Below are 18,789 nucleotides of genomic sequence, written 5' to 3' on the forward strand. Positions count from 1 at the left end.
AATGAGAAGTTGCTGTCATCTACTTTTTTCCTTAGATAGACAGTTTCACTTATTAGAATTAGAAATGTGCTTAATCTTATTTTTCTTACAATTCATTTGAGCACAATGAAAATACTTATAATTGTTATTGGATTATATGAATATGTTTAATGTTTCTAAAAGAATGTATTCAATAGAACTTTAATGCTTTTTTATGTAGCTGACATGAAATTTGTAAAAAATGAATGAAATAAGCAGAGAAGACTTATTCATTCATTCAATCATTTATAATTGATATATGTACATTTTTGACATAATTTGACCGCTGTGCAAACTTTGAAAAGAAATGTCTTATTTCTTTAAGGATGAGGAAAGGTCATATTTCTTGCGGTCCAATCAAAGGAATATTGAAACTGGCCAGTAATTCGCAGCATCCTCATTGGTCCTCTGCTCCCTCCTCCTCAACCCTTCATGTCGGTACTTGGAGGTAATGAGCCATTCTATAATATTCATGTTGGCTGTTGCTGGGAAATAGTTCAAGATAATGAAAGGCCATTGCTGCCAGCTGAGTGACCCTTCCCCCCTTCCCCCCCACTTCGCCACCTCTTAGTTCCTGTGCATGCTCCAACTGACCCATCGATGAAAAGCCACTTTCTTCCCCATCTCTGGTGCATGGCCGTGCAGGAGAATGAGAGGGAGGTGTGGACGGACAATAGCAGTAACCCAGGCGCTGGCCGGACACACAATGTGAGGTCTCTGTGCACCAAGGGAACAGCTAACAGAGGGGCCATTCTCAAATGTTTCACCGATCCCACGCCAGCATTTCTCCTCACTTGAATTATGCAGCAAACACATGCATATTCACGTGCTGATCAGATCACCTCATCTGAAACACTCTGCTGAGTGATTAAAATAGCAAGGGAGCATGTGAAGATGGACATATGTGGAAGGTGGATTAATTATTTTGTGATTACATAATGCTGTCAGTGAACGATTGGCTGATTGTCTAATCTGTGCTGATGGTGCTGTTGGGTACTATGCTGTTTTAGCTTGAAAAACAATCTGTCAATACACATATTAGTCTATTGCATGTTGCAATATAATGCAAATTTGATTGGTTTTGTAACTCCTGGCCAGCAAGTAAAAACTTTTGGCATGTTTGTCTATAGATTTATGTGATGTTTAAAACCTTTGGGTGAAACCTACAAGCGAAAATTATTTCTGCCTCCTGTAAATTGGCATTTTTAATTTCCCTGACCTTTTGTTAAATGGTTTGTTCGATTTCTCACCTCTAACCTTTGTGTGTGAGCCAGTTTTGCAGTGGAAACATTATTATGCTGCTCTCAGAGGAAACAAACCTTGTCATAGTCAAAACATCTGAAGCAGAAAAGTATGTTTAGATGCAGTTCGTGCGAAAAGTATTTACAGTTTCTCACTTTTTCCAAATTTTATGTTACAGCCTTATTACATAAAAAGAAAAGGCTATACATTCTTATGTAAATGTGATTTATTGTTTTTTTTTTTTTTTGGTTTTAAAGAAATTCCCCAAACACTAAAAACTAATTTTCTACATTCTCATAATGGAGTATTTATGTGTAGAAATTTAAGGAACAGGGTTAACTTAATACAATTCGGTATAAGGGTGTAACATAACAAAATGTGGAAAAATTGAAGCAGCGTAAATATTTCCGGATGCACTGCATCTAGAAATATTGTTCTGCTTCAGATGTTTTCACTGTGAAAAAGGCTGTTGCCTCTGAGTGCAAAGTATTAATGTTTCCATTGCTGGCAGTAAAACTGGTGCTCATAGAAGACTAGAAGTCACTGTATTTATAACTTTGATCTCTTGAAGCAAAGCTGCATATTTCACAGCATTTTCTACCTATACCTGTATATCCAGTGGTTATATACATGCATGGTGTCATTCAATAACAGAACAAATGTAGGTCATCCTTTCTCAGCTAAAACATTTGTCTTTTTAAGCAGTACATGCAAATCAAGACCTTTTGATGGATTTGCATATACAACCGCCAGATTCTATCAAAAAATAGGGACAATGAAAGTTAAACAAAGGCAGCACAGTTCTTTTTGCTTTTGATATGTACAATATAAGCAATATACAATGTACATAATGGCAAACCTTGCACTGAAAACATGCCTCTTTGAACCAACTTTAAAAAATTGCTCTAATTTCTAACAGCTAGTTATAATAGGTATAACTATAAGCTACAACTCTGATGTGAAGAATTCTCGCATGCTTTTATGAAGCTGTCCCATAGATTGTTTCATTTTCTGCTGATTATTTCAGTAACTTTAAACCAAATGGCCTTACTTTTTTAAGGGGAAGAGACTATGTGGAGAGCAGGAAGGGAGGAAACCCAGCCTTCAGCGATTATTGTACACAAGCAAAAACAAGACGTCTAAGAGGTGAGTCACCTCATGAGTTGTCTACATTAAATTCCATTTAATTTCTGTATAAGATGATGGTTCAACCTACCCAACATAAATATTTCCACTGAAAAAATTATTTCTTTGAACCAACTTTTAAAAAGTACTCTAATTAGTTAAAGCCACATTTATTAGTTTTGTTCGAGGTATAATTGTGATTTCAGAATTATTCAAATCAGAATTATACCTTGAGCAAAACTAAAATAGTTAGCAGTAACAAACTGGACTATTTTTTAAAGTTGGTTCTAAGAACCATTTTTTTAAGTGTGCTCTACCACATCAAACAACAGCCTATGTGTCACTGAAAGAGAATAGAAGACACTCCTTACCCAGTTCTCTTCTAGTTGAATGCACTGACTTGAGAAAACAATAAAAGATGCTTTATGGGTCTGACGTTAGAATGAGCAAGTGAATACATGTTTTTCCTTTCCAATTTGAACCTTTATTCTGAGCGCTTCAGAGTCACATTGTATTTGTATCTTTTACTTTGTATTCTAGTTTGCAGTAGTTTCCTTTTGCTTAGTCTCATTGATGCTGGGTATTATCGCAATATGTTGTTTTGTGAATCATGTCCTGAAACCCACATTTCTCATTGCATGGTTCAATTGACCGTGAAAACTAGGGCAAACAGAAATACTTCCTTGCAGCATTTGAATGGATTTACTTGCCCTCCTTTCTGTCCACTGGCTATTTCTTATTCATTTTCCTTCAGATACAGTAAGTTTATAAATTGAATAAATATTTTGCTTCCGGTAATTCTTAATCGTCTGCTTTTGCTTGTCATTCTTGTTCAGATATTTCCAATAAAACACAATCCCCATTTTATTAAGTATACAGCCTACAGTAATTACATACTTTGATGTATTTTACTGGGATTTTATATAGAGCAACACAAGTTAGTGCATAGTTGCCTAGGATGAAGGAAAAGACTGTTATTTACAAAATGTTTAAAAGTATAGCACAGTCTTCTCCATGCAGTCTGCTTTGAGGACCACCTTTCAAAGGAGTTACAGCTCTAACTCCTTTTGAAGTTCTTTTCTACAAGCTTGTACATCTAGGAATATATTTTTTACCAATTTTGTCCTTGCAAGACAGCTAAACACAGTCAAGTTAGATGACGATCTTCTGTCAACACGACTTTTTATTTGTTGCCACAGTTGGATCAGGACAAATACACAGATAAAGTGGTAAGTTTTTCTTTCTTTGGTAAAATCCTTCATGAACCTTAAAAATGCTTTCGTCCCGGCTTGCAGATATAATAACCTTGATACCTAAAGGCGATCACATGGTGTTCTGAAGTGAATGAAAACCATTACTCGGTGTCAGTCATCACACCATAATACCACGAGCATGATCATTGACTGACTGTGAAGTGAAGGGATTTGTTGTGGCTGGCAGGTCAGATGTGCGTGAATCCGAGTGTGCTAACAGCCCTGTGACAGTAGGCTTTACTCAACGGAGGGCTGGTCTGCGCCGTCATCATAGCTCATGTTTAATTAATGAGGAGGCAGCGGCCACCAGAAAAACTGGCTGCTTCTGGTTTCCAGACATAAATACAAAGCCGAGCCGGTCGGTCAGAGAACCAGAGAGGCACAAAAGGAGAAGCGGAGCACTCTGAGGGGGATTTTATACAGAAGAAGACCAAGAGAGTCAGGTAAACTGCTGCTCCACGTACAGCACATTCACTCCGGTTATTGTTTACAAAGCGGGTCGCTGATGGTGAGCGCGTTCATCCTCTAGAACCCAGGCTGCGTGTCGCTGGCCAATAACGGGAGATAATCTTGTTTACACGTTTTTACTGAATGTCAGCCAGGTGTTTGTGAGGATAAACACTGAAAAAAACAACAACAAAAAACGCCGTACAAAGACAAACTGTACACAGGAGCGCCGCGCTGACCAAAAACAACATCTGACACGCTGATGTGTGTTAAACAGAGCAAAGTGGCTCTGGCTTTGAACGGAAACGGAGTTTTTCACCCGTATTTTTCCGCTTCCAGGCGCGTTTGTGTGTTGTCACGTCACCATCGCTGCTCTGTCTTCCAGATGAACTCCGTGAAGTGGCTCGCTTTGTTTAAGAGCTGCTGCCACTTTGGCATCACAGCCTATAGACGTGGCAGGCTTTCACCACACAGCTGTTGCGCGCAGCACACAGGAAACATCTGATTTCAGCTGTCTTTGTTCTGACATGCGGCGAGCGGCTCTCACTTCTTTATTCTGCTAGGAAAAGTTTCAGCTTCCCAGTTTGGTGCGCTTATGTACAGTTTGTAGCACTATACTGGTGTTACAGTGGTATCCTGAAAAACAACAAGTAAAACTAATTAGAACAAAGATAATAGATTTCTTTGGTTGAAACTCCTATCGCAATGTTTTGTTTTCACCGTTTACAACTAAATAATATATTTACAATGTTGGTCATTGCTTCGGTGGAAATTTGGTGAATATCCACCACATAAAGTCATGCATTTGTTTCAATCTTCCTGGCATAAGTACATTTTCTCATCAGGAACTGATGGCATGAAGGACGAACTAAAACAAGTGATTATCTCATTCTTATATTAGATTAGATTAGTCTATAAAATAATTGAAATAAAATGCAAGCCATTTTTCTTTTTCTAGTCAAACATAAGTTTACAGGAATCTAATTTTTATTAGAGTTTGGCTGTAAATACATCCTACAACTATTTACATTTTGTTTGATAAGATTTTGTGATTTATCGCAGTATCCATAAACTCTAACTGATGACATTTGCAAAGCAGAAAAATGAACAGTGTGCTAGGGTTCTCACTTTTACCATATTCTTCCACTGTAGGGTTCATAAGAGTATTAATAAATCATAATGTATCCAAAAATCTGAGTGGTTCCTGTGTTCTGTTTTATGACAAAAACATGTGTCTGTTACCCTGTAATGGACTGGTGACATGTCCAGGCAATAGACCTCGCCTCATGTCCAATAACCCCTGGAGATAGACACTAAGCCCCGTGGGGTCTTACAAGGACAAGTGGGTAAAGACAATGTCAATAAAATTTGGTGTAGTCTCTTTTGTAAATTAGTAAATTAAATTTTCATAAGCAGTAGCTGTAGAGCTCAGGATTCTGTGCGAAAAACCTGAAGTACATTTTTATAATTATTTTTAACAGTAGCACAATACATACCACAAAATATTGTGATCAAATTCTAAATCCACAGCACTCATCCCTACTTATTATGTAGAACAATAAAAAACATAAATTACTGGCACAGTTTTAAAAAAACAACAACTTTTTCTCGTATTCGGACCGCCTCCTTTTGTAGTTTACGGATGACCATCAGGTTCACACGCAATGGAAAATTAGATGATATTATTTCACAATGCTTATTCTTGTTCAATCTTGTCAAATCTTTTACAGATGAATGAGTTCTGTTTGTTCTTGTTCATCTGTATTTGTTTCTTGAGAAAATAATTACTTCCGACAACAGCAAAAAAAAGTAACACGATATTGCTATAAAACAGCTGATGGTTCAATATGTACACCATGTTAACTGAAAACATGAAGTAAAAGCAGGAGATGTCTGCAGCCCAAACAACATTAAAAAAACACAAACAACCATCCACTGCTGCACCCACCCTGTCATGGCAATATTTTTAAGATCCTTTGATATATGTCTGTCTGAAGTTGAGAAAGATGGAAAGACATAAAAGAAAGAAAGCGCAACCTAGTTGAGAATGCTGAAAAATTGTATTTGCATAATTTTTCTTTATGTCAAAAATTGCTGAAGAATGATTATGTTACATAAGGAACCGCAAACTTGAGACATCGGTGCACTATAGCCTCCTCAGAAGAAATCATAGTCTCCAGTTCAAACTTTAGAGAAAGTTCTCACTCAGTCATTTTTCTGTTATATTATTGATATGCTCCCATTAGAAATCATTCTTTTCATTTATCAAGAAAACAATTTATTTTCTTTTTCATTTTTATGATTCCGCTTTAGACTAAGCCAACAGTACCCATCAGGGGGCCAACCAGTGTGGTGCGCTGCTGCACAGCTGTGAAGTGCACACGCGCATTTGCGTGCTCCCACTTAACCCCTGCAGCATGGGAAAATCAGAGTTGGGAGCGAAATGAGGAATGTCTGACCCTTGGCATGCATCCGCAAGACTAAACTGCAAGTTTTTCATGTAGAGATGTAGAAATGTCTGCTTCCCTGCCCCTGGTCTCACGGGGCTGGTAGAGGAAATGCAGATGTGTGCGAGTGTGTGCGCACACAGCTGGAAAGAGCTGTGTTTGCGGGTGAAAACAGGGAGAGGAAACAGTTATGACGAGAGACAGGAGCTCAGACACAGTCATTTAAAAGAGTTCCTGCTGAAGGCCAGTCCTGCTCTTTGAGAGTCCATTGGCAGACTCGCTTCTCTGTAAATTGCCATTTCTAGGTCAGTGTTTGCAAACTCCCTTCCCTTCATCCTCACCCCACCCCACCAGCAGCCACCTGTCTAACCAAGGCTAGCCCACACAGTAATCTGTGGTGCTAGGGTAAAGCATGGAGCGGCGACATGTGTTGTCTGTATTAACCAGCCATGGAATTACATGCAACCAGGAACGGATGCACAATCTGTCAGAGTAATGTGTGTGAGAGGCTCAGAGACGGTTTGTGTTGAATATTGATCGCCTTACATGAAATCACATGAGATCATGATGTAGAGAAAAATTCCTTTACATGCATATGCACATTACAGTCCACAGAAATATTGAATTGTTGAAGCTTGATTACCACAAAATGCATGAAAACTGCAGCTATAGTGTTTTAATTATATATAACGATGAAATGTTTGGAGTGGAATAAATGCACTGCTGCACTTCTGTGATTTAAAGTCACATGAGGGGAGATTTATTGCTTTTAATTTTCCAGAAATACTCTTTATTTAATTTACAAAGAAATTACCTGGTTGTTTGGTAAATAGAAAATAAATTAAGCATTATTGCCTGAATCCTTTTTATTCTTAATATATACAGTATTGTAGGAATTATTGTTTATGCACGAAATTCATTTCTGATTGTCCTATAAACCTGCAGGGTGTTTAAAGTGAAATTAGACCCAACATCATATGCTGACTCCAGCATATTATTGGGTTTAACCCATATCTCCCTGAGGGGACAGCAGTCAACCAAAACTCTATTTCCACTAAACTGTGCTTGTCCTCCATAAACAGACGTCAGTTTAATTTTGACTTTACAGAGTGATTTTCACATATGTTTTCTTGAAGTCCAGGCTTGTAATTTCCTCTTTCTCTGTTAGTCAGATGACTTCTACCTGCCTGTAACGCTACTTGTTCTATACTTGACTAGCGAGTCAACGACAGATTCTTTAATTTCTCAGTATGAAGAACTAAAATGTAAAAGGTATGACATAAATATAGTTAAAATTTGATAGAAAACTGTTGTGAAAATGGGTTTCAAAATTATTCTTTAACAGATATGTTTTATGAGTCAGGTCATATGAGTTTTTTTTGTGGATTTCTTGAATCAGTTTGAGCTTTAAATGCACATTAAATGATGTACAATTAGAACCATATTTAGACTAAGGGGAATATATTTTTGATTAGAATTTAACTCGTAGATCTATTATATATCAATATATTATTTATGAATGTAATAATGTAACAGTAAACATTTCTGTCAAAATCATCAAATAGAATAGAATTCTCTGTTATTTTTCGTACCAGTTTTTAAAGAGGTACATCTTTATCCATCCATCCATTTTCTAACTCCCTTGTCCCTAGTGGGGTTGGGATTGGTGCTGGTGCTTATCTCCAGCTAACATTCCGAGCGAGAGGCTACATCTTTAAACCATTAAACTTAATTTAATTCTATTCCATTCTATTCTATTCTTTATATATTTTCCACATACTGCTTACTGGGGTAACATTTAGTGATCTTTGTGTACAGATACAATCACACCAAAGCAGGATTATTTCGAAGAATTAATTAAACCATTTTACAATGCTTCCTTTTAATGTAGAAGACAGTTTACTGTTAATCTTTGATAAAAGGCTACAAATGTTGGTGCTGAGTAAATGTCTATATTATGTTTTCAATCAAATGTCCTTGACTTGTTTTTACACACAGCTGTCCATACATTCACAGCAAAGAGCCTTGTGCTGAAGCAACAAGGTCGGCTTTGTACTCTTTCATCAGGAACTTTGCCATTTCTCTGTCTGGGAAATTCAGGAAACTGTAATAAGAAATGCTTCTCTTTTGTGTACGCTGTGTTCTCTGACAGAAATAACACGGTTCTCCAAAGACCTTCTAATTTGGCCTCACGCTCAATAAACAGTAATACAGAGCCAGGGGACGAAGCAATGTAAACATGCCACAAAATGAAGACTCTAAATTAAGTTAATGATTGTAATAAAGTCTGGTGTAAATGTGGGTCATGTTAAGTTGACTGCCGACTAACAGCACGGGTCGCCTGTTCAATAGGCTTTTGTAGTCGTAGCTTGATAAACAGCTCAGCACAGCTCCAAATCAGGCCGAATTATGTGTTGAACCTACTGGTGAAAATATTTTAAGGATTTACTCGTTTAACAACAGTAAACAACAAACTCTTTGCTTCCAGTTTCAACAGGTTTTTAGATGCCTCACCTCAGTTTAGGTCTTTTTTAGGTATATAGGTCTTTGCAGCAATGATGAACTCATTTGTAGAAAGAATATCAGCATCAACACAGCTATTGTTTAAGCACTCATCTCTCTTTTCCTTTTTTTGATAACAAACTTCCATGTCTGAGGTTGCAAGGCATCCTTGCCATCACCCTAATCTTTAGCTCCATCCACAGATTCCAGTCGGGACTCTGCCCGGTTAAAATAAAAGATTATTTTAACTCATAATCTGCCAGGGATATGAGTAATTGCGGACATACCTCTATATCTTAGTAGCATACTGTGAGACAGTGCTCAACCAGATATAACTCAGATGTTGTGACTACTAACACCGTTTGTATTTGTCTCCTCCAGACTCAACCGAAGAAGAGTTTAGACGGCATGCAAAGTTGTGAAATTTCCTCAGACAGCACTGATGATCCTCTTAGTAGCGGCTTTCGCCCTCATCGACAGCCTCGAATAGTAGTAATTGGTGCTGGCTTGGCTGGCCTTGCTGCAACAAGGGTCCTACTGAAAAACGGATTCACGGATGTCACCGTCCTAGAAGCATCAGACCACATCGGTGGAAGAGTTCAGAGTGTTAAGAACGGTGAGATCATGTGTTGCTGTTTAGCCAAAGTTTTTGTTTTGAAAACTTTCTTTTAAACGTAGGGAACAAGTCGGTCAGTAGGGTGCTGGCTATTTTACCTGGTCATCAAGGATAGTTTAAAAACGCTAAATCTTTTCATTTTAGATGCATCTGCAATGTTCAATTCTGGTCTTAACATGCCAAAGCCCTCAATCCATTCATTTAATTTTGCTGAAATTAAATGAATGGATTGTTAGCAGAACTCAGTGATAATGTGAGCTGCTGTTTGACACAGGTGTGATGGAGCTTTATTACATCCAAAACAAGCTGGAAGAACCGGAACTGGACAGCACTGATAGTAAAGAATACATAAATTAATTTTAAAACTGCATTTACCATGTAGTAAATCTATTATGTTATCAAACTTGACTTTCTAATGATGGAAGTTGAGCTATTCAGACTTTATATGCAGTGCTGTTCATTCAGACATTATAACTACAGCTGTGTAAATCATAACAAATTCAAACAGAGCTAACGTATTTCATTAATCCAAATGTTTTTTTTGTTGTTGTTGTTGCAGGAGAAGCAACTTTGGAACTTGGAGCTACCTGGATTCATGGTGCCAATGGGAACCCAGTGTACCACCTGGCAGAGGAAAATGGAATGCTGGAGCACACCACAGACGGAGAGAGGAGTGTGGGACGCATCAGCCTGTACACCAAGAACGGTGTGGCTCACTATCAGACCAATGTGGGCAAAAGGATCCCCAAAGACCTGGTGGAGGAATTCAGTGACCTGTACAATGAGGTGAGACTACACAGAGATGGATATGTGCACATCTGAATTCATATTACAATGTACAAATTGTGCTATGCGTGGTTTTGCCTGCAAAGTAACAGAAAAAAACTGTGTGTGCTAATCTCACAAAGACCATTCTGCAGGCGGTCACAGCACAGTAAGCAGGTTATACAAGGTCACTAGTTACTTTTAAAGTAGGTTGCTGTGCTGTAAAAATTTTAACTCTAACCCTTTGTTTAAAATTCAGAAGGGGAAATTTCCACAAGGTGTAATAGTAAAAACCTAAAAATGTAAATATAGTCATGTACACGCAAACAAGAAAATGTTACTCTCCATCCAGTTAATTAAATAGTGATATGAAAAACATAATAATAATAACATAATAATAAAACTATGCATCCTGGAAGCAAGACGTCATGCATCTGATGCACCTGATAGTTCAGGATATCTCCTGGTTGTTCATACAACATAGAAATCTCTGTGACATAATCTCAGTCTTTTAGGACAGAATCACTTTATTCGTTAAAAAAGTGTTTATTATTATGTGTTTACTAAAGCAGCTTTGAGCAGAGTGAACTGATAGAGGCGACTGCAGTAGTAGCCTCAACATTCAGATTGATAATATCTTTAAACACAGTTTTGATGGTTATAATGTCCACATTGGTTGTAACTTTCCATCCACTTTACTAGGCACAGCGTTCAATATCAATATTTTACCTCTGTTCGTCTGATGTATTCTGGAAGTGAGTAATACAGGTTATTCTTTCTAAGAAATCCAGCTTCATTAACTGGAAGTTGGGACATTGTGGCACGATACTGTGATTGTTTTCCCTTGAAACATGTTGATGCATAATTGATTGCTGTTCATGAGAAAGGTGTGTTCAGTGACACAAACCAGCATATGCTAAGAGTCAGTAGGTGTGATTTCACTGGACTACTGTCAACATTTTAAAACAACACTGTAATTACTTCTTTTTAAAACAGAGAAAATTGACAATCATCCTCACATGTTGGTTTTTACAGTTAATAATAATGTGATCTATAGTCTTTATTTGTTCTATTTCCTTTAAAAAAAAAAACCTTGGTATACCGTAAACCAGGTAACCAGAACATACCTAGTTATATTTTATTTTTTACATTTTTATTTCTTTTACATTTTGGCATAATTGAGATGCGTTTCTTACTCAAGTAAAGCTTCCACTGACTGACTGTCTTTCCTTACTTTCCTCCTCTTTCTCTTATCTTGAATTGCTGCATTCCTCCCTCCTGTAGGTATATGAGCTGACTCAGGAGTTCTTCCAGAATGGGAAACCAGTTTGTGCAGAGAGCCAGAACAGCGTCGGCGTTTTTACTCGAGACTTGGTGCGCAAGAGGATTATGGTGGACCCTGATGATTCTGAAAGCACCAAGAAGCTCAAACTCTCGATGCTTCAACAGTACCTCAAGGTATGTTTGGGTTCTTCACATCCATCTGTGGATTCTTGACAGTGAAAAAAATATTCAAACTGTTTTTAATATTTTTTACAAATAAAAATTGTATTAAATATTTTGGTTTGCATTTGTGCTCAGCCCCCTTAATTCTGATACCCTTTAATAAACAATTAAATTAATGGCCTTCTGTTTACTGTGTTCTCCTGTTAGCTTTTTTTGGTCACAATTAAATATTTCTAATCAGACAAAGATATTTTGATTAAACACAAAAATCAATTCTCAAATGATTCTGGAGAACATAAACAAAATGTTGTTTGTCCCCATTGTTTGATGATATTGTATTATGTGAATTTGGTTAAAACATCTAAAAAATAAACATTTTATTCCCCAGTCTAAAGAACTAAAAGAACAGATGAGGAAGGGTTTTAGCGACTCAACCAGGAGGTCACAAACAAATCCAGGACCTCATCTAAAGCCCTGCTGACCTCACTGGTCTCCATTAAAATAAGAGTTCAGCTCTAAGAACTAACTGTGCACAATGACATCATTGTGGGAGTTGAAAATCCAAATCCACTGCTGACCAAAATGAACACAAATGACTGAAATGCATCTTGATGATCCTCAAGATGTTTGGAAAATATTAAAATTCCTAAATGAAAATAACATTTTGATATTAGACCAGTTTGGTTTGGCAGAATTTAGTTTTTTTTTTTTACTTAATGAATGAAAGCAAAATTTGAAAACTCCTTTTCGTATTCACCCGGATTATATGTGCCTGATAATAATATTTGTTGATGATCAGAAAAAAAAGAAAAGAAATTAGCGTGACAAACAAATAAAATGGAAGACATCTGTATGGTGATTAGTACATTTTCACCGCAAAAAGCACTGAATGTTTGCTTTTTGCAGGCAAAATAGAAGTTTTGTTGTAATCACTTGGATCATTGCCTGTGAGTTCTCACATGTTTGAAATGATTCATTTAGGCTAATTTCTGTTGGGGTAACAACTTAATTACTTTTCAGTCTTGTTGCAAAAGGGATTTGATGTTTACATGAGTGATATAATGATGTCTTTCTTTAAGGTGGAGAGCTGTGAGAGCAGCTCTCCCAGCATGGATGAGGTGTCTTTGAGTGAGTTTGGAGAGTGGACAGAGATCCCTGGCGCACATTATGTCATTCCTGAAGGCTTCATGAAGATTGTGGACCTCCTGGCCCAGGACATCCCATCTCACACCATCTGCCTTTGCAAACCAGTCCGCTGCATCCACTGGAATTACTCAGCACAGCATCGAGAAGTCATCGGCAAGGGCAGCCATGTCAAGATGGAGGACAACCACAACGACAACAACCACAGCCACCAACGTAACGAGGAACCCCTGATCCTGGGTCAGCCCATTTGGGTGGAGTGCGAGGATGAGGAGTGGATCCCAGCAGACCACGTCATCGTGACGACTTCCCTCGGTGTGCTGAAGCAGAACCACGAGGCCATGTTCTCTCCATCTCTTCCCGAAGACAAGGTGCTCGCCATCGAGAAGCTGGGCATCAGCACCACTGATAAGATTTTCCTAGAGTTTGAGGAGCCCTTCTGGAGCCCAGAGTGCAACAGCATCCAGTTCGTGTGGGAGGATGAAGCTCAGCTCGAACAGCTGGCCTACCCCGAAGATTTGTGGTACAAGAAAATCTGCAGTTTCGATGTCCTCTACCCACCAGAGCGCTATGGCTACATGCTAAGCGGCTGGATCTGCGGCCAAGAGGCGCTGCACATGGAGCGCTGCGATGACGAGACAGTGGCTGAAACCTGCACCAAGCTGCTGAGGCGCTTCACAGGTCAGGACACACACATTCAAGCACAGGGAACTGGTCATCTGTTTCCTCACTTCATGAGCCTTCTCTCGTCTGAAATTAACCTAGTAACCTTGGATGACCAAGAGTGAGAATTTTTACCAAGTGAGTCATAAGTGGGTCATTATCTGGGAGTTTTTACAGCGTAACTGATGCTGTGATGTAATCTGCTTTCCTAGAAAAACAAAGTTTTACAATGGAATCAGCTGAATGACTCAGCTGTACTGCACCCTGAGAAAGTATGTTACTTCATTACATTTTGTCACACTACAGTACATCCACAAGCTTTAATGTATTTTAATGTGATTCCATATGATTGACGAATAAGGTAGAGGATAACTGTCGAGTGGAAGAAACATCACACACTGTTTCAGCATTTTTCACAACTAAAAAGCATAAAAATAAAATCCTGTCTATTGTATATTGTATACAATAGACAGGATGTCAACTGCATATAGAGGGCAATAATAAAATCAAAGCAGCCAAAAGTCCCGGCAGTAACTGGAGAAATCATGGAGGTCCACAGCTCAGACGGGAGAGTCTGTTTCTCTAAAGAACATCTATAATGATCACAGATGCAGAACTGAACACTGAGTATCGATCACTGAGTAGATAAGACAAGCCTTGTTCACATTATTGGAGGGTGAACAACTCAGGGAAAAGTAGCGTAAGGGCACCAACGTGATTGCAACAGAACATGAAACCTGTTCTCTGGGCTGATTTACTGTGTGCTGAATGACAGTAGGTCAGGAAGGAAGTACAGAACACGCACAAGTCTGGCTTCTTCCTCTGAACTGGGTCACAGTCCAAGTACAGAGGCTGTATGTGTCACTTCATGCTGAGGTCAGTGCACTTCCTATTTATGTGTAATGTGAATTACACAAAAGTCATTCTCTCACACACACACACATAGAAAAATGGTCTTTATAATGTATCAAGTACAAAGCCACACATGCTCACGTCCGCAACCCCCCCGCCCCCACACACACACACTCCTCAATTAGGTCAGTGTGTTTTTATTTATGCAGCTGTTGTTTAATTACATATATCCTCACAGGGGAGCCTCTGTTTGCACTCAGAGTTCTAAGCAAAATGACTTTGACTCGTTGAACTTTATCTTTCTTCGTCCACAATGATCATGTGACATACTGGCATATAAGCGACAATATGGCCACAGCTTTTACATCACTTTTTTTTTTTCATCTGACTTGTCTTTGTCAAAATACAAGAGTACAGCATCAATCCCCCTTATATATTAAGATTTTAGATTAAGTTGCCAAAAACTGTACTCAAATAACTTCAGTAGAAGAAAAAGAATTAACCCAAAAAAATAGTAAAAAAGTATAAGGGTACTTGAGCATTACTATGTAATCTGATTTAATTTGTTAAAATATTGTATTTATACAGAAATTATACAAATGGAATAATAAAAGAATAAGTAAATATAAATAACATCATCATAACATAAAAAATGGGCAACAAAACCACAAACTCAACAAATAGAAAATAACATGAAGCTATTTTTTTTACAAACCTTAAGTCTCACCATTCACAGCACTGTTTCTGTATCAGGTGGGTTTTTAGTCAAAACATACTTGCTGTATTTTGTGAAGTAACCGGAGTAGCCAAAAATTTGACTCAAACAAGAGTTTTATTTGTGAAACTCTTGTTTGAAGTAAAAAATATGATGCCTTAAAACTGCTCCTAATTTTTTTTTCAAAGTTACTTAGGTAAATGTAGCTAACTAAATATAACTAAAGTAAAAGTAACAAGTAACTACTTACTTCTGGTTCATTAGCTGTTTAATTGCTATATTTCTTGCTTTACTTTGCACACCAAAGTTTAAGAATTAAATACATGGCAAATACACTTCATTTTAGTGATTAAACTGTTTTTCTTGTACTTAAGTTCTTCCCTTTTGCTGATCTGTAGCTTGACTACAGTTAATGATTCAGCACAATGTCATAGTGAGTCATAGGCTGACAAACCCATGATAGTAAACATGCATATACCTGCACATGGAGTCATGTAATAGATAACCAGAATCTATGCCATCGTCATATCCTAATTTCTTCATCACCTATCAGAGCTACAAACCTTGGGCCTCACTGCAGCTTCATCTGTGTCAGCATTGATTTTATTTATCACTATTGATTTAAGATATAATATCTTACACTTAATCACTATGCACATACCCTTTGTACATTTGAACCGAGTCTGACCTAAAACACACTGTCTGAGTTTTATTATGGCATAGAAAGCAAACTCTATTTAATTTGAACATTCAATAGTATATATGCTGACTTTTTCCCTTCATGTTGTCTGTTGATAGGGAATCCTGACATTCCAAAACCCAAGCGTATCCTGCGCTCATCTTGGGGCAGCAACCCCTACATCCGAGGCTCCTACTCCTTCACCAGGGTCGGGTCCAGTGGACAAGACTGTGAAAGGCTGGCCATGCCGCTGCCTTATGCTAACAGCACCAAGGCTCCAGTAAGACAACTGAACAAAGTACATTTCATGTTTTTCTCATTTGCCATGCACTCAAACAAATCCTTTTTTTAGAGGACTCACAATCTAAAAACATTTTACCCATTTTGTCACTTTGAGACCTTCAGCGTGTTTAATTGGAATTTTATGTGACAGACCAACACAAAGTATTACATCATTGTGAAATGGAGAAAACACGTCATTTTCAAAGGTTTCTTACTGAGAAATAAGAGTGCGTCACGTTTTTCGCGCTTAATAAACTATCATGCAATCAGTTGCCTTCAGAAGTCTAAATACTACAGAGTGTTAACCTGTAATTTAATCTCAGTCTCAATCCAGTTGTTGCATGAAGGCCTTAGATGCTTATTAGAGAACATCAGTGGACAAACAGCATCATGAAGATGAAGGAACAGCAAACATCAGGGAGAAATGGAGATGACAGCAACTAAACTGACAAACCAGGCAAAGAGACTCTTTATCAGGGGGCAGACAAGAGGCCTATGGTGCCTCTGGAGGAGCTGCAGAGATCCACAGCTGAAGTCTACTATTTTTTGATTGAACAACTATTGCACTCCAGAAAGCTGGCCTTTATAAAAGAGTGGCAATTAACAAAGACATTTGTGAAAGAAAGGAAGAAAGAAGGAAAGAAAGAAAGACTTAAGAAGCTCATTTAATGTTGTCAAACCATGTGGAGATGTGACAGCAGCAAAATGTAGTTCAGCTAATATTGATTCAGGAACACTGGGAAACTGAACACCAGCTAAACACCAGCTGGAAATACACACTCCACCATTCAGCTTTTTATTTATATAAAAAAATATTAAAACTATGCTTCATTGTCCTCATTTTGCACCACTGGGGTTTGCAAAACTAAATGGTTGTAAAATACATAGAAAATCGTGATTGTAATGTGTCAACATGTGGAAAATGAACAGGTAATCTGTCACCCATTCAGTTCAGATACAGTCATCATAAACTAGGTAAATATATGCATAGATCTAATATATCTTTACAGAGATCAGCAACCGTCACACTGCCAACACAGTTAGAGCAAATGCTGTCAGAGAGCAAATGCTGATTGTTGCCCACAAGGCTGGAGCATGAAACCTGATGATTCTGGGTGAAGAGGAAAAGGAGCTAGAGGTGTGTTTGATTGGTGGGAGTTCTTCATGTACATTTGACACTCCTGCAGGAACAGCATGACCTCTCTCAGCTAAAATCACACTCAGGTTAGCTCCAGCAGCACTTCAACAAGTGAACCTCCAACTAGGGAAAGAGAAATTGAAGACGGTGCCTCTGGGAAGGCTAAAACCATATGATACTGACAAATGTTGCTATTAATCTGGATTTGTTCTCTAACATGTTTTCCCTTTTGTCTCTCCCCTCCCCCGCTTTCTTTTGCTCCTTTCTTAGCCGCTGCAGGTCCTGTTTGCAGGAGAGGCCACCCACAGAAAGTACTATTCCACAACACACGGTGCTTTGCTCTCAGGGCAAAGAGAGGCCACTCGCTTGATGGAGGTGTACCATGACCACAAAGCCTAATATAATCTATATAAAGATATTGAGCCTCCAACTAGTGAAAAAATTACAAACCATTGACTTAAAACTTTCTGTCTTAACGATTAGGTTCCATGTCTACGCATAGCTCGGGCATTATTACACTGATAAATGAGTATTTTTCACGTACTGTAGATTTTAAATCAGCTTAATTTCATTTTAAATGTTTTGTTTAAACAGTTATCAACGGTGCTGTAATTTCTTGTCTTGGCCATTCTTTCATGATGCTGTTACTGTTTTTTTTTTCTATATCAGGAATTTAATGTTCATAGCAGCAACATCTTTAATTTACCTTTTTATAAGTGCCTTCTGTATTTAATATCATGTTTCTTCAAAAAATAATGGAGATAATTAACAAAAATTGTGCAAATTTTAACAAAATAAAAGTTCTATGCTCATTCATCAGCTTCATAGCTTTTTATGTGAAACGGTCTCTGCTTATTGATTAGCTGTCAAATATAACACCCAAAACAACAATTTTAATTGACTGGAAAAAAAAGTAACAAATACCAGGGGTTTTTCTGGAAGTAATAAAATCACCTGAGTTCATTAAACATTAATACGACACTTGGTTGCTGTATTTTAAGTTCCACTGAAACTCTCACAGGAGTTTTACAACATTCAGCATTTTGATTGAGATTGTTAAATCAGTCAAATTAGAGGATTGTGTGGATGAGTGTAAGCTGAAACTTTGTTTTCTGTCGGCTGTCCACTCTCCTCCTCTATTCAGACAGGGAGAACAAGATGAGGAGAACGCTGGGACAAAGTTCTGGCATGAGTCCTGCTCTGGCAGAGGAACATGTGAGGCTGCAGAGGAATTAACCATTCAGCTGCAGCTTCACCATCACCAGCCGGTCAAGTATTCTGGCTTGATAAATTTAAAGACACAGTTTTAACGGCTTCGCTCAACATTGTCAGCTGAGAAAAAGCACAAATATCTGGGCTTAAAATGATATGTATTCAATACTTAGTGAAACCTAAATTATAAATGGCTCTTGGTTAGTTTTTGTCTTAAAAGAGTGAGTATTATTCTACATTTTTT

General features: G+C 37.9%; 1 protein-coding gene across 1 annotated transcript; it reads left to right on the forward strand.

The window, feature by feature from the left end:
• Positions 1-3,971: 3,971 nt before the first annotated feature.
• On the forward strand, positions 3,972-18,149 carry smox (spermine oxidase). The gene is given in 8 exon segments (XM_005807131.2): positions 3,972-4,081; positions 9,416-9,650; positions 10,210-10,436; positions 11,700-11,873; positions 12,941-13,685; positions 16,033-16,193; positions 17,604-17,716; positions 17,718-18,149. Coding segments are annotated over 7 exon segments (1,746 nt in total). The 5' UTR covers positions 3,972-4,081; positions 9,416-9,442; the 3' UTR covers positions 17,836-18,149.
• Positions 18,150-18,789: the final 640 nt, after the last annotated feature.

The sequence above is a fragment of the Xiphophorus maculatus genome, chromosome 5, assembly GCF_002775205.1.
Source record: "Xiphophorus maculatus strain JP 163 A chromosome 5, X_maculatus-5.0-male, whole genome shotgun sequence".
Classification (NCBI taxonomy): domain Eukaryota; kingdom Metazoa; phylum Chordata; class Actinopteri; order Cyprinodontiformes; family Poeciliidae; genus Xiphophorus; species Xiphophorus maculatus.